General features: G+C 38.3%; 1 protein-coding gene across 2 annotated transcripts in view; it reads right to left on the minus strand.

Moving 5' to 3' along the window:
- Nucleotides 1–15,181, minus strand: part of LOC136678862 (max dimerization protein 1-like) — a 33,368-nt gene extending 18,187 nt beyond the window's left edge. For both annotated transcript variants that reach the window (XM_066657030.1, XM_066657029.1), the window contains exons 1-2: nucleotides 13,715–15,181; nucleotides 12,944–13,043 (exon numbers count right to left, since the gene is read on the minus strand). In XM_066657030.1, coding sequence (XP_066513127.1) covers nucleotides 12,944–13,043; nucleotides 13,715–13,781 — 167 coding nt within the window. In that variant the 5' untranslated portion in view covers nucleotides 13,782–15,181. The remainder of the gene's footprint in view (nucleotides 1–12,943; nucleotides 13,044–13,714) is intronic.
- Nucleotides 15,182–16,069: the final 888 nt, after the last annotated feature.

Below are 16,069 nucleotides of genomic sequence, written 5' to 3' on the forward strand. Positions count from 1 at the left end.
AAAAATTGACTGGGCATGTGCCGGAACCTTGGACTGACCCCGCAACCATGGGCTTTTAACAGACCACCCCCTGGACTCTCTGACCTCTCCTCTCCACACTCACACCAGCACTACCTGAGCTTCTTATTTTAGTGCATGTGTTGATTACTGTACTCATATACAGCTCTGTGCGAAAGTGAGAGACCACAAATTTTACATTCCTCTCAAAAAATTAGGAAGAAGCTTTATACAAAAGAAAAGACGCAGACGCCCCAACAAATGAATAATAAATCAAGCAATTGTGTTTTTAGATATAAACAGCTGTAAAAATTGTTCTGATCAAAGCAAAAAACAATGCAGAACTCTCCATCTCTCTCGTTTCAGTGATCGCAGAAAGCCCACATCATCTGAAGGTTATTCACAGAAGTGTAATGAATGGAAAAACAGCTCATTTTGCTTTTTTTCTGCCAATATTTCTTTATTGGGCATAACCATTGCAAACGTTTTGGATGGAAACCCAGCTTGAGACTAGTTGATTAAACAAGAAGAATCAGGAGTTCTACTGCTTAACTGGAATGAAAATGTGCAGCCAAACCAGCCCTACATGGATAAGATTAATGACCCCTGTTCTGGGGTCTACAAATGTGCCAACGTTTAGTGATTAGGTTTCTATTAATATCTTTGCAATTGTACTCTTTGGAGGTTATGAAGGAGTTCTGAGGTACAACTGACATCACCTGCCTCTCACCATGTGGAATAGGTGGATGTCATTTCTGACTAAGATCTGCAATTGACTAACAGATACTCATGAGCGAAAATATGTTTTCATAAGAGAGATAAAGTTTTCAGATTTTTAGTTTTAGGGACAAATTATGCTTTTTCACCATACTCTAAGTCAAATGGAGTATCCTAGGAAACAGATTGATCTGACAATGTTTATATGAAACATGGTACTGGCCCATGGTGCTGGGAGTTAAAGAAGATACACAAAAATTGAGAAAATGTTCTTTGATCCCTAAGTGTTAAACAGTGACTTGTATCTTAATTTAAATGTAGTCTTAATTTTTAATACAACACAATTGTGCTCAGAAACATAAATGTAAAATCAGCCATGATGATCCTGGTCTCTGCCATGTTCCTGGTACACACACAGCACACAAACTAAGCAACTCAACATAACATAAATAGGACCTCAGATTTCTGTGACACTACTGACAGATGTCTACTTAATCCAAAATTATTTTACCACAATGGAAAATAAGCATATAACATATATAACATAATATTATATTGCAGTGGTAGCCAGTGTTACAACGCAAACTAGAGAGAGAGAGAGAGAGAGAGAGAGAGAGAGAGAGGTATAGAAAGGGAGAGAGAAAAAGAGAGTGACAGGATAAAAGGATATAAATAAATAAATAAAAAAATAAATTAAAAAAAAAAAATATATATATATATATATATATATATAGAGAGAGAGAGAGAGAGAGAGAGAGTGAGTTAGTTGAAACCTACTGTATAATCCTGTGGTGGTGAACACCCCACACACTCAACCCCCCCATCTCACACACACACATACACACACACACACACACACACACACACACACACACACCATGACTAAAAGTCACAGCAGTCCCAGAAAATGAGGTCAGGCTTTTCTCTGACTCTGAAAAGGAGCTGTGTAAACTCAAATCAAAAGGGGGAAGATTCAATGGCTCTTCTGCTATCCCCCAAACACAGACAAACAGACAGACACCCCCACACACACACACCCTTCGTGTCTCTCCATTTGACCTCCGGACACCCCGAGTTAACCCTATATCTAAAAATACACCATCCTCTTTAAACACCCAAGGGCTTCTCTTGTCACCACATGCACCAGTAGTATCACTAGAATGAGCAGCACACACTCAAGAGCTGGGAGAAATTTTTACAATTCCATATCCTTATATTTCCTTTGAATATTTTATTTATTATTAATTGTTTTTCTGTTCTGAAAAGACCATAGCATGTTCTGCTTTATATTTTATATCCATCCCTGCCCTGAGTTCCACTTATAACCTGTGTGGTTTCATGCACCCAAAACTTACATGTAAACAGGCAATTTGTTACTCTGCTTTTAAATGACATCTGTTGTGATTGGCTACTTCGAATCTCCTTTAAAAAGCAGTCTAGGCTGAAATACTTTTTATAACTTCAACATGAAGGGATAGAGGCTAGTGTACTGTAACCAATACTCTAGTATATCAACAATATGTAACACCCAGTACAAACACAAGCTAGTACTCCACCAAATTTCAAAACATCTTATTTCTGCACTGCTTTCTGAAACACATGCCATTTAGACGCCAAAGACAAACTCAGAGTGGTATAGGTGGTGCCATATGAAGAGAGCTTGGCTAATGCGATAACCATGTGTGAGAGGCACGCTAAGGGGAATGTCTCAACTGCCTTTAGGGAGAGGTGTATTGTGGGTGTGTGTTATGAGTTACCACTGACATAACCTACTATCTTACAGTACAGAGGCATTTACTGTACACAAAGCCAACTGTTGCATCATATAAATAAACACTACCAATTGGCAAAAAGACTACACTTATAAAGGTTTACAAACAAGTTTAAGAGTAGTTAATATTATAGTAATTAAGTCATACATAATTTTAATAATTAAAAATCTTATAATAAAAAGGTAAATAGTGAAGTGTTGTTTGCAATAGTGAGCCCACATTTAGTTTCATCTAACATTCATATTTGCCACACATAAAAACTCACTGTCGTGCCTTTTTATTTATGCACATGCTGCATATTAATGATGTGTAATGAGTTTTTGACCTGTTTTTTTAACCATTATTACACATTCATATACTTTCGCGACTAATGCTTTACACTTTTAAAATTTGTTAAATCAGGTTTTGGTTTGTTGGTTTTTCAAACATGCCCAACTTGCCAGTGGTTGATTAGTAGAAATACACTTGTGGGCTAAGCATGGTTATGTCATTTGAATTTAGTGCCTGTTTGTAAATCAAAGACTTCCTATGTTCAAGTGTAAAAACCATTTTGAAAATTTCTAGGAATTCCAAACTTCTGGAAATTACATGGACCCTAAGGTCCAAACCCAGTGCATTCTCAAAACGGAGCATCCCCCCAGTCTGTGCATATATTGTGTAGTATCAGCTATTCACTGCCATTGCATACGCCACTGAGCATAGCATTTGCAGCCTGAGATGATGCTCTTCTCTCTACATGCAGAGTCTAATGTTTTTAAGCTTCTATTTAGACATATTAATCATGTTGAAAGATCTAAATAAGTGATGGAGGGACTTCCAGATGGCACGTGTTCCTACTCGTTGGCCCTAGCTCCAGAAGATCATGATCCTGATCTGCTGCAAAGCCACAGCCAACTGTGACCAGGAGTCCTTGCCCTCTGTACACAGAGACAACAGTCACGTAAATATAACACGAATAATGTGTTACAAAAGTTTTGAAGCTAAGAGAACACAGCATAACTCCTTGTCTGACACCCATACTGAAACCATGAATATTAGGTTCATTCATTCATTCATTCATCGTCTGTAACCGCTTATCCAGGTCAGGGTGGTGGTGGGTCCAGAGCCTACCCGGAATCATGGGTGCAAGGCAGGAACACACCCTGGAGGGGGTGCCAGTCCTTCACAGGGCAACACATACTCACATTCAAACCGACGGACAATTTTTTGAGTCACCAATCCACCTACCAACGTGTTTTTGGACTGTGGGAGAAAACCAGAGCACCCGGAGGACATGGGGAGAACACACCAAACTCCTTGCAGACAGCCACATGGAGCGGGGCTCAAACCCACAACCTCTATTAGGTTCATAATGATACAATATTTGATATTTACCAAAGAGTCTTTGATGCAATGGACTGAACTGTATTCCCTTGTGAGCAGTTCATGAGTGAGTGGAACCACCATATGGATAACATTTAGTTAAATATACATGGGTATTTGAGTTTTTGAGAATATGAACGTGTTACTAGCCAGTCTCTGTTTAAAAATGAGGCATTTGCAGCACTAAAGTACCATGCTGATGATAAGCATATAAAAGGTATTTTCCAACTACTCAAATACTTTACTACCACAAAGCATTTTAAACTCAATTTAAACCATATTTTCTGAGTGAGAGCTACAACTGAATAATTCTATTACAGTGTTTGATCACATTAATTCATTTTTTCCAACTTTTTCAGTCTGAGGCCAACATGAGATCAGTGTTGTTTTTAATAAATGTGGATTTGAAAAGTGCTTGGGACATGCCCCATGATTCCAAACTAGGTTAATATTATGTGAAGGTCTTGCATCTGATGATGAGAGTAGGAATGCAGTATTATAATCTGCTGGTTTGGGACAGTACATGCTGTTCTGAATGTGTGTGTATATGTGCGTGTGTGTTGGGAAGAGGTAGGTGGAGAAGTGTCATGTGTGCAATGGTGGAACTGTAGGACTGTACTGGTTGCTCCAATCTGGCAATGGTGCAGAACAGAGGGGGAGGGAAGGAGATGAGATGAGCACACATAACACTCCCACCCTTCCCCCACAAGCCATCAGGAAATGCTACCAAGCCAAAGAAGAGAGGAGAGAGAGGAAGAGAGGGAGAGAGTGGGAGAGAGAGAGAGAGAGAGTCTTCTGACACCTGACCCATATAACACAAAAGCTTACTATTCACAGATGTATATTGTCACTATCTTATCAAAATCACTCATCTTATATTTTATTTTTAACAAGCTGCCCATGTGTGAATATTTCTTGAACCCATTGAAATACTCCAAAATTACTTCAATTACTCATTAATGTACATTTAAGTTAAAGAGGGATTTCACCAAATTTGTTTTGAATAATTGAACAATTATTTTTAAATAGTATATTAAATTGTGAACACCTATGTAAATAAAACATGTGACCTTGCTGGACATCCCATTAAAAACACCACAAGCATTTATATGAAGTTGGCTGACTGCCTTCCTAGAATGGGAAAGAGCACTTCCAAATGTGCTAGCACAAAACTGAAGACAGAAAATTGAAATATTTTTGTACACTGTAGTATTAAAAATTACCCCTCATAAAAACTAAGAGGCCAAGAATATACCCTTAAACGATCAATTTCAATGTGTATATATCTCCTGGCATCCTATGACTGTTTGAAATCACTCTGAGCTTTTTAGTATGAGCCGTGTGCTGCAGATGTTCATCTCAGCAAAGTGCCCCGCAGTATGTGTGTGCAGGTTATAAAATGAATTGTTTCACATGCTACTGGTTATATAGACTGCTAATTATTACATGTTTAATGTTATTGGATATGTGTTTCATGTTTCAATGTTCTGTGGTTCTAAAGCATTCCTGAACATGAGAAATGTATTGTATAATGAAAAAAGATGATGATAATTATGAAAATAACTGCCTTACCGCAGTTCATAACCCACAACACATTAAAAAAAACAGAACTGGATAAAAGCACATATTTATTTATTTTTTGACCAATGTTGGCATTTATAAACCCCTAAATCAAGTACACACTCAGTAACAGAATAAAATGCACCAGTGTAATCAGTATACCATGACTTGGTATACAGAACAAAGTCAATAATGTCTTGAATAAATCCTGGTCAATAGGAAATACATAACCAATCCCTTCTCACTGCAGGCCTTTGTCAACACTGAAGAATAATAACAGCTGAACATGTCCAAAAGAGACAAGCTCAAGCAGTGAAGGCTGCTGTTAAAAACATTGCTGTTAGATAATAATAGCTTAGCTGCAACATTTAAAAAAATACTGGGGAATAAAATAAAAAACACTAATTGATGGTTGCTGGTTAAGCTTCAGCGAGGTCTAAATAGGATTTAGGTGAATTTAAGATGCACGCAGTGTTGACACAAATGTACAAACACAGCTTGTTTCATCTCCTCAGGAAAGCACTGACAAACAAATTTGGAAGCTCTTAAGTAAGTGTACATACGCCTAGGGTCACCACACCCAATGTCACTGGAACTGGATTCTCTGGAAGAATGGAGCTCCATTCAACTCTATTGAAATGAGTTGGTAGTGACTTTATGATTAGTGACTAATTACCCAACTTCAATACCTCATTAATACTCTTGTGGCAGAGTGCAATCAAATCTTAACAGGATTTTATCAACAGATTTTCCTCTCTCGGTATTTGAAACTATCCCTGTCCAGACAACTACTAAAACCCGCTGCATTATCATTCCAGTCCAGTAGGGGACCATAGTACTACTTCAAAGAGAAGCATCAAAACACCATGAAAGAAACAGGTGTTAATCCCAAATCACTCCATACTCCCTATGTAGTGCACTACAATAGTCATATAATTACTGAATCTAAATTGTAATAGTGCATTATATATTTCTAATACAGCATCATTTACATTTATTCATAGTGGCAGCTGCATGTACATTGTACTTTAATGACTTATATACTTCACTATAGAGGGAGTAAGGAGGTATTTGCATTTCAGCCAGACACAGCTTGTTATTGCATCAACATTTCTGAAAATTTCTGTTTTCTTTTGTCCACAAGAGAACAGTGTCAACAGTGTTTTCAAAAATCTCCACCTTGGAGAGCATTTTCGAAAACCTCCATTTTCAGTGATCAAAAAACTTTGTCTCATTATTATCTGCACTGGGGCAGCTACACCATTTACATCACAGCACTGGTCAAAGTAATATGGATCACACTGCAATATTTTCTAGGTGAATGAGTGAACAAATTCATTCATTCATTCATTATATGTAACCGCTTATCCAGTTCAGGGTCGCAGTGAGTTCAGAGCCTACCTGGAATCATTGGGTACAAGGCAAGAATACACCCTAGAGGGGGCGCCAGTCCTTCACAGGGCAACACAGACACACACACATTCACACCTACGGACACTTTTGAGTCACCAATCCACCTACCAACGTGTGTTTTTGGACTGTGGGAGGAAACCGGAGCACCCGGAGGAAACCCACGCGGACATGGGGAGAACACACCAACTCCTCATAGACAGTCACCCGGAGTGGGAATCGAACCCACAACCTCCAGGTGCCTGGAGCTGTGTGACTGCAACACTACCTGCTGTGCCACCATGCCGCCCTGAAAAAATTCATGTTATTAAATATAAGAGGATCCACAAGAACAGATTTTTTTTAACATTTGGTGATTAAGTGGATCAGGTGTTAGAAGAGGATGTGCAGGACAGGACTTCTAAGGAACCTGAACTGAAAAGCCGAGATGAAAAATCTTACAAAATGTTGCAGATTACCTCATCGACATTGATATTGTCACCTCATGTGTTCGTTTAAATATGGCCCGTGTTTGATTTGCAACAAAGTAAACCTTTTTGGTGTTGAGGTGTGATGAAAAATGCAAATTATTTTACATAGAAGATGTAAGGTCTCAAATTAATCTTATAGCATCATCAATCTTAAGGAGCAAATGCACAACCACTGGTTTGTATCCCCACTAGTGACATATGAGCATGTTTTCATGGATGAATTACTATAAATTACTTCTTTTAACATTATTTCCCCTTAACAATTACACTATACAGAAACTTGTAGAATGTACAGAAATTAAATATGGAAAGTAAGGATGTATTTTAAAAAAATCTATATAGCTGTTCTATATCTGAAGCACAGTACTGTATAGGAATCAGCCTCAGGGCTGTACTACAATCTATACATTTTAACAACAAAGCACTACATACAGCATAAAGCGTGTGTCCATTTATGAATGGTTTGTATGTTTCAAGCGGCAAATTCAAATTCTTAATCTCATTCTTTATGAGTGGATTTTTTTTCTCATTATGAGGAGTACGCCTACACTAGCGACAGCCTCCCACGAGTCAAACACAGATACCCAGCACCATGGATGTTGCTATGACGACATGTAATCGCACACAGAGAAAATACAGCCCCAAGAGGAGCTTTTTTAATGCTGAGAAGGATCTGAAAGCTAAAAAAGATTGGAGTGGGCATTTAAAGAAGAACTGATAACGTCTGTTACATAGAGGAAGCCCACACAGTCACCTGAACCACTTCCTGCTCTTCACTGTTTGAATAATAAACGGTTTCCCACTGACCACGCCACCTACAGCTGTGTATAAATAGCTCAACCCTGGGTTACCCTTATCAGGATTTCATATCCAGTTATCTCCAGTTACAGACCACACATACATACATACTTACATACACACTGACATATACTACAGCAGGTGCCTCTTTTCACAGATAAAGGTCTTCTGTCATCCTCACTATAAAAAAATATATATCTTGATATCTGAATGACATAAATGAATTCAGTTTAGATGCCTAATTGTGCTTTCTTTGTGACTAAACCTTTTGCATAATGACAGAATTTATTACAATGATGATAAATACAGTTGTATTTCATCTCTCCTACCTGAGAATTTAATTTAAAGTGTGTCATTCGCTGAGGGTTTCATACTGTTGGATATTAAACTTGGAAAATTCTTGCTGTAGCAGACTACATCTGATGACATTGTACTGAATTATATTGTGGCTAGCATGTGGCTGTTAGCTTGTAGCTATAAAATTAATTTGTGGTTAGCATAAACTTGAGGCTAAAAGCTTTTTTTTTAATATTGTATTTTTATAATGACGAAAGCTTCAATAAACTACAAGTGGAAACTTTAACAGAAAAACGTAAACTATGTACTTTTTTGCTATATCAAAATCTTATCAAAATCATAAAAGCATTGTACTGAATCAAATGAGGAAAGCTTTGAATTCTCTCTATTATACTGAGATATTTTTAGCAAATGTGACATTCAGTTTCATTTTTACTGCCCCTAAGTCACAGGCAGTTGACAGACAACACATGCAAACTAACACTGTTCAGATAAATCTATGCCAAAGCTCCAATATCCACTCATACATCATCACACTATCCCTAAAAGCACCACGTGTATTAAGGGGTATCAGTGTGTATGACTATACCAGTGGCTTGATGAACAGATGGGCCTAAGAACAGAAAGGTCTGGTAGGAGCTGCAGTCCAAAAAAAAAAACCCTCATTATGGTTTTGTGAGCAACCAAGTCATGTTTGCTCCAACAACAAAGAAAGATATGTATAACAACACATTAACACATTAATACCAACACTACTGAACCATCGGCTCAATCAAGTTCACAAGGATGCACATGCTCCTGGAGCATTATTCAGTGGAGGATGGAGAAGACCTAAGGCACTGAATGATGGCTGAGTAATTAACAATAGTGGGGGTGCTGGGTAAATGTGAGAGTCTGTCTGTAAAATCAGAGCAGTCTTTGTTAGTACGCCCTTGTTTTTATATAGTACCTGGAAGAATCTAAAGAAAGAGTGAAAATCTATCGTAAGATGCATTTTAAAAATGCTCCATGCTTTAATTTTTAACAGGACACAGCTAGGGTTAGTTTACTAGGCATAGAAGTGTTTTATTACACATGTATACATTATATTGTAAAAGTAAGGGGCCTTCTTTCATATTTCTGATCAAAATTTCCAGATAAGGTTAGGATATTTTAAATGTAAAATTACAATAAAAGCATGAATCTATAGTCTGTTTTATATTTGGAATTTTGTTTAGCTGATAAATGTACAAAGAATATATTTTGCAATGTTTTCTGAACCCACAACCTCTAGGTACCTGGAGTTGTCTGACTGCAACACCACCTCCTGCACCACTGTGCCATCCATAACAGATTCAAGAATTATTATTTTGTTTATTTTGATGAAATCTATTATATTGAAAATAAGTTTTCTTATTATTATTATTATTATTATTATTAAACTATATACTGACAACAGTAATCCTACCCAGCTTGGTAGGCCAGCATATCTTTGTGCTCAAAGGTTTACACTCTTGCTACAGGGCTGATAAAATTCAAAAATATTTTGTCTATCCTCCTACCAAAAGAATAAAACTCAATGTCATAGGGCTGAACTGGCATGGAGCTATCCAAAATTGTTTATTCAGAAAAAGATATTTTCACAGTATTTGGTGTTCTCAGAACTGGCTGCCCCAGAGCACACACTTCAACATTGTTTGGGGGTTACTTGGACTGTGACACCAGCAACCAATTTCTAAGACTGAAAACCATCCTTGCAGATTTCTCCAAAATTCTGCAAGCATGTTTCCTGAAAAGAATGAATGGACACAAAAAAATACTAAATGACTTAATTGTATTGGGTATTTAGTTATTCATAATAAGGCTTCTGTGAATTTGTCTGTTAAATATTTTAACACACGCAGTCCCTAAAAATCTAAAAACTGTGCGTATATAAGTAGTGAATGGACAGCATATCTGAACAGCATCTGAGAGGCTATTATATCAGTGGGTGTGTTTTGGTCAGGCAGACATGATGAAATTCCATGCGGTGACAGAAAGCACTTGAATATTATAAGCAGATGCATGCTAATGATAGGTTTAAGTAGTACACTCCTGTAGAGTAGTAGCTTAGGGCTAAAGTGGAGGCTGAACAATATATCAGTGTTCTATAAACTGCTTTTTCACTAACAAGCCATCCATGCTGCCTGTGGGCTATTCCTCCATGTCTGATCTTTGAAGACATGACTTATTCATTTAGTCAGCTTTATCAAAGGGGAATGGCTGTTGGACCACTTAACTAAGTCTTTCATGCTTTTACCCATTGCCGTCTAACTACAGAAGTTTTAGCTATTTTTTGTGGGTGTAAGGATTCAGTAAATTATTAATCAATTTAATACAACGAGGTGGTGCCTCAATTCAGTGCATTTTTTAATATGACAAAAATAACCTCCAATCATTGCGTCATGTTATCCTCAAGTTAATACATTAGCTAAAAGCTAACACTATCCACTAACAAATGTTACCCTCTGACTGCAATGATACAGTGCAGTGATGCAGCACAATATTACAATGTAGTGTTGAGACTGCACACTCTGGCACTAAAATTATGCAATCAGGATAGACTCTAGTAAACAGCAGTTTATGTTGATAACTGTGAATTGACGTTAATTGCATATTAAATGTACTGTATATTGATCATATGCAAATACAATTGATTAATTACAATTATTATAATATACATATTATAATATACAATTATTAAATGTAATAGCTTATAAATACGTATCATGGTTTGTGATTTTAACATGAGATTGCACTGAGAAAAAAAAACAAGAAATAAACAATAACTAAACATATGCAACACTGGGGCACCCCTAGTCATGTTCTATGTATTTGTTATTTACTATGTGATTATACGTCCTCTCCTCAGAACACACCTTTACAAATTTTAAAGCATTTATTTATTTATTAAACTTCCTTTCACTTAGAAAAACCCACAAAAGTGTTTGAAGTTGCAGGTGTCTGTGGTTAAACATTTAGGGTACTCTTCATTCTTTCTGTAAACTTGTTATTTTTTGTCAGTCTTCATTAACATAAATTATTTGGTTTCCCCCAGATTATTGTTAAGCTTGTTGATATACCTTCAAGTTGGCATGCTTTGTATGAAAGGATGGCCTTGCAAGCGTTACTGTGCACTGTTACAGTTCGCAGACAAATACCACACAAAAACAGCTGTACAATCTTCAAACAAAGCATAAAATCACAATCAGACACAATGTGACAATGTTGTGGGAGTTTCTGAAAGAAGAAATATTGAATTATATTTCTTTTCAATATACTCAATTATTATTATTGAGTATATTGAAAAAAGTAAATCGCGGTGGGTCCAGAGCCTACCTGGAATCATTGGGCGCAAGGCGGGAATACACCCTGGAGGGGGCGCCAGTCCTTCACAGGGCAACACACACTCACGGACACTTTTGAGTTGCCAATCCACCTACCAACATGTGTTTTTGGACTGTGGGAGGAAACCGGAGCACCCGGAGGAAACCTACGCGGACACGGGTACAACACACCACACTCCTCACAGTCACCCGGAGCGGGAATCGAACCCACAACCTCCAGGCCCCTGGAGCTGTGTGACTGTGACACTACCTGCTGCACCACCGTGCCACCCCCAAATATTTCAAAAGTATTTGAAACATGTTAAGATGATGTCTGTAGAATTAACAAACACGTTTTATTGCCAAAAATAAAAAAAAATTAAAACTCATGTGTTGCTCTTTCATGATGGAGTGAAGATTTTTATCCAATTTACTGGATGTGTTTATCCACATCCAATTTACTCACATCCATCAGCCTTGTTTTTTTTAATCACAAACTCATCTCAGTGCTCGAGTTGAAAGCAGCAACCTTGTATGAAATTAGTTCTATGTCCAAATATACGGTTAATGAATTTCATACAGGATCTTGAAAGTATTTGTTGAAAGTAAAAGTGAAAGTATTTGTTTCGTTATTAATGTTATAAAATTCTAGATATGCAGAAATTAACCTGCTCTGGGTATTTGATAAAACTGGGGAAAATTTATACCCATGTGAAATGTCATGGCCAGGGGCACTGGGCAATATTAAATATGGACCCCTGATAGTATCTATGAAGATATTTTATGGTGAACACCTAACCTAATTAGTATATACAGATACACGTTCTGTCTTAAAGTGTATTTGCATGACTGCAGCCTGGACAGAGCCTTTAAAGAATTAATTTATATGTTTTCCCCCTCACTATCTATTTGTCTTGGCTACGGTCTCGCTGGCCGACAGAAATAGAGCCTGGGTGTAAAAACATGCTGACAGAGAGTAGCAGAGAGGAGGTGGTGGTGGTGTAGTGCTGCTGATGGGACTGCGCAGAGATTTTCCGGCCCAAAACCAGGCACAGTTCACTGTTTTCTATGGTGTGTGAAAGAAGGAAGGGACAATCCAATAAACACTCCTTGCTTATATGACTTGCTAAAAATTGACTACTTTATTTGTGAGACCTGCAAGGTGTATAAGATGGCCATGGAGGGCCGATTTACGTGAAATCTAGGTCATATTTACCTGCTGCTGAAATTCTTCTTGTTTTTATTTTTCCGTTTAGAGCCTTCCCTGTCTTTGTGGCTGGTGAAAGGTAACATTGAGGCGTACCCATGTTCTGCTTCTGTAAAAAGAAAAAAAAAAACACATGAGAAAAACACATGCGTGCACACACACACACGAATTGTACAGAGCAACTGAGCACATATAAAATATAATACTGCTACAGAAACAGCCTTTTAACAAATAGATTGTAAAAATGACAGCTATGCTGCCTAATGTGCAAAAATATATGGCTTTTGAGTCAATGATGTCATCTGAACTGGAGTAAACCCAGCAGCCAGCCAAACCACAACAGATAAAGGGGAGGGGGGATGCGCCTCTGTCAGGAACAAACAGCAGCATGGATTTTAATTTCACATACAGAGACAAAAAAAACAAAGAAAGTCTACTCAATACAAATCTATTTCCTGATGCAGGTGCTCGTTCCTGCAAGGCACAAAAGTGGAAAACCTGACATTGCACTAGCCTTTGAAACAGTCATAACACCATATTAGTATCATCTGGAAAGACTGGCCATCCATGCTCAGTCTGTGGGTTGTCATGAATGTGGCTTATATAGTCGACTGGCTTTGAAAACGTCTTATTTTTTAGCTTTTCGTGATGCAGTTTGGTGAAGATGTGAGTGCATGCAGCAATGGTGGTGGTGGTACTGTACTGGTGTGAAAATGACCAATCTCTCTCTTCGTAAAAAAAAAAAAAAAAATAGGATTGCTTGCATTTGAGCTGATTTACCTCTTTCTCTGCGATCAAGATACTCGGCAGCTTCAATCAACATCTGCACCATACCGATGGCGGCCATTTTCAACAATAACAAGCAAAGAAATGACACCCCGGGTCAAAAATAATAAGAAAACAAAGCAGCCTGCTGTTGTTGTTCCTCCGTTCTTGTCTTGGAGATTTACCACAAGCCAGCTGGACGAGTGCATACAAAAATGTCAAAAGAAAAATCAGTGTAGCTGGACGCTTGGTGATATTAACAGCTTATTTTGGCTCTGATAAGAAAGTACTGATGTGCCCTTTGATAGAGATAGAGCTGAAGCCTGCGCTGGTTCTCCACGACTTATTTTGAGATTGACGACGGAATCCGACGAAAGGTGTCCAAACTGAGCGCTTTTAGTGTCTGAATCCACGAGAAAATATTTCAGATGGAGAGATCTCACTGAAAATGTCCAAAAACTTAAGAGTGTAATGCTTGGATCCGGTGAAAATGTCCAGACCGAGTGATTTTAACGTCTGTATCCGATCGTGTCCAAATGCAGTGATCTGACTAATAAATGTCCAACTGGAGTGATTTCAGTGTCTGAATCCGATAGAAAAGCTTCCAGAATGAGTGCCTTTAATGCTTGTCTTCGACTGATAACGCGTCCCTCTCTTGATAGCAGCTTCTGCACATTAGCTTATATTTCAAAAACTGGCTAAATCACTAGCAAATGCTTCAAGGAAAAAACTTTCAAAAACAGAAAAGCTACAAAGCGAAGGCCTCAAACTACAGCGGAACATGTAGATTACTAAGTGCACTGAAAATGACCGTGCCTTGTTGATTTTGTTTTTTTTTAAGATGAACTTGTCAAAACAACGTTGACAGCTGCTTACCAGCCTTTCTTTCTAAAATAAGCCCGTCTTTAACAACACTGACCCACAGCACCACCACCACCACCACCCAGGCAGCTAAAGTTACCTATACATCCACGACGTTTTCACAACATTTAATGGACTTGAATAAACCTTTGTCTTGGATGTTACCGACAAAGCCTGGCCTGTTGGCTATTTCCCCCTAAAAGTTTCGAATAAAAAAACAACAAACAAGCAAAAAGCGAAGTCCAACCGAGTTTAAATAAATTATAATTCAGCAGACAAAAGCCACGGTTACTGTCTCCGTTTTCTTGTTATGACAGTTAGTTAAACTGGCTAGCCCTGCTAGTCCAGCTGTCGAAAGCGTTAAAAATCTTCGAAAAAGGAAGAAAAAAAAGAGAGAAAACGTCCTTCAGTCAATGGCTCTCGGATTTATTATTAAGCAAAACAGACTGGCTACCGCTTCATTTCTGTTCCGCTTAGACGGTGGCTGTGTGAACAGGTTTACCAAAGATAGGTTAAAAAGCACAGACAGTAACCGGCGTCTACCGTTAACGGTCACAGCGCCTGAACCCAGTGAATCAAAGACCAATTAAAGACGCCGAGACGGTGAACTCGCCTAGCTCGTGCAGGCGGCTTGTGAGCGACTGTCAATGTTACTGTAACTTCTGTCATGGAAACCAGACGATCGGCTCTCCAATTGGTCTACCCTCACCAAACGTAGCGCTCCTATTGGTCGTCTCTCACAGCAGGCTGGGACTGTGTTGGTCACTCGTGAGGTTCTCCTCCGCTCTCGTGGCTCAAGAAGCAGAGTTTCCGTTGGCTGCCGTGGCTGTCAGTTTTCGCTGTTAAGAAACGAAGCAAAAACATAACAGAACAAAAGAAAACGGACACCAAACATTCTGACCCAAATGTTAGCGATTAGAGATGCAGTCTACGCCAACTTTTCATGTCGTACAAAAACGTTTATTGGTAAAATCACAATTGGTCAAAACACCGTGCGGTACTTGTTTCCTGATTCGTCCAAAAGGCAACACCTACAGAATTCGTTTGTAGTGATTGGTCAAAAAGAAGCAACCCCGGAAATCCTTAGCTCTGATTGGTCTAAAAGCAACGCCCGCAGTTTCTAGTTAGCCCCTTACGTGCATGCTGTTTTGCAGAGATTTGGACCCAGCAGCGTGGGCTACTGCAGCAGCACGAGTCTGTGTTGTTTTTCACATCCAGTTATATGCACAAACGTGGACATGAATATCACATGGAGGTTTGATTCTCTAACTGAAAATAAGTTAACATTCTTTTTGCACAATTGTTAATTTGCTAGTTTACATAATACCACACTAATTTTACCTTATTGTTTATACAAGCATTGTCCATTTTATCTGCTCCACTTACCGTATAGGTCACACAATTGCAGACTGCAGTCTATCTGTCGCTCTGTATATATTTTGCTCGCCTCCTTTTACTGTTATTCAGTGGCCAGAAACCCTGCATTGTAAGTATTATTGGTTGCTGATA

This window comes from Hoplias malabaricus, chromosome Y (assembly GCF_029633855.1).
Source record: "Hoplias malabaricus isolate fHopMal1 chromosome Y, fHopMal1.hap1, whole genome shotgun sequence".
In the NCBI taxonomy this organism is placed as follows: domain Eukaryota; kingdom Metazoa; phylum Chordata; class Actinopteri; order Characiformes; family Erythrinidae; genus Hoplias; species Hoplias malabaricus.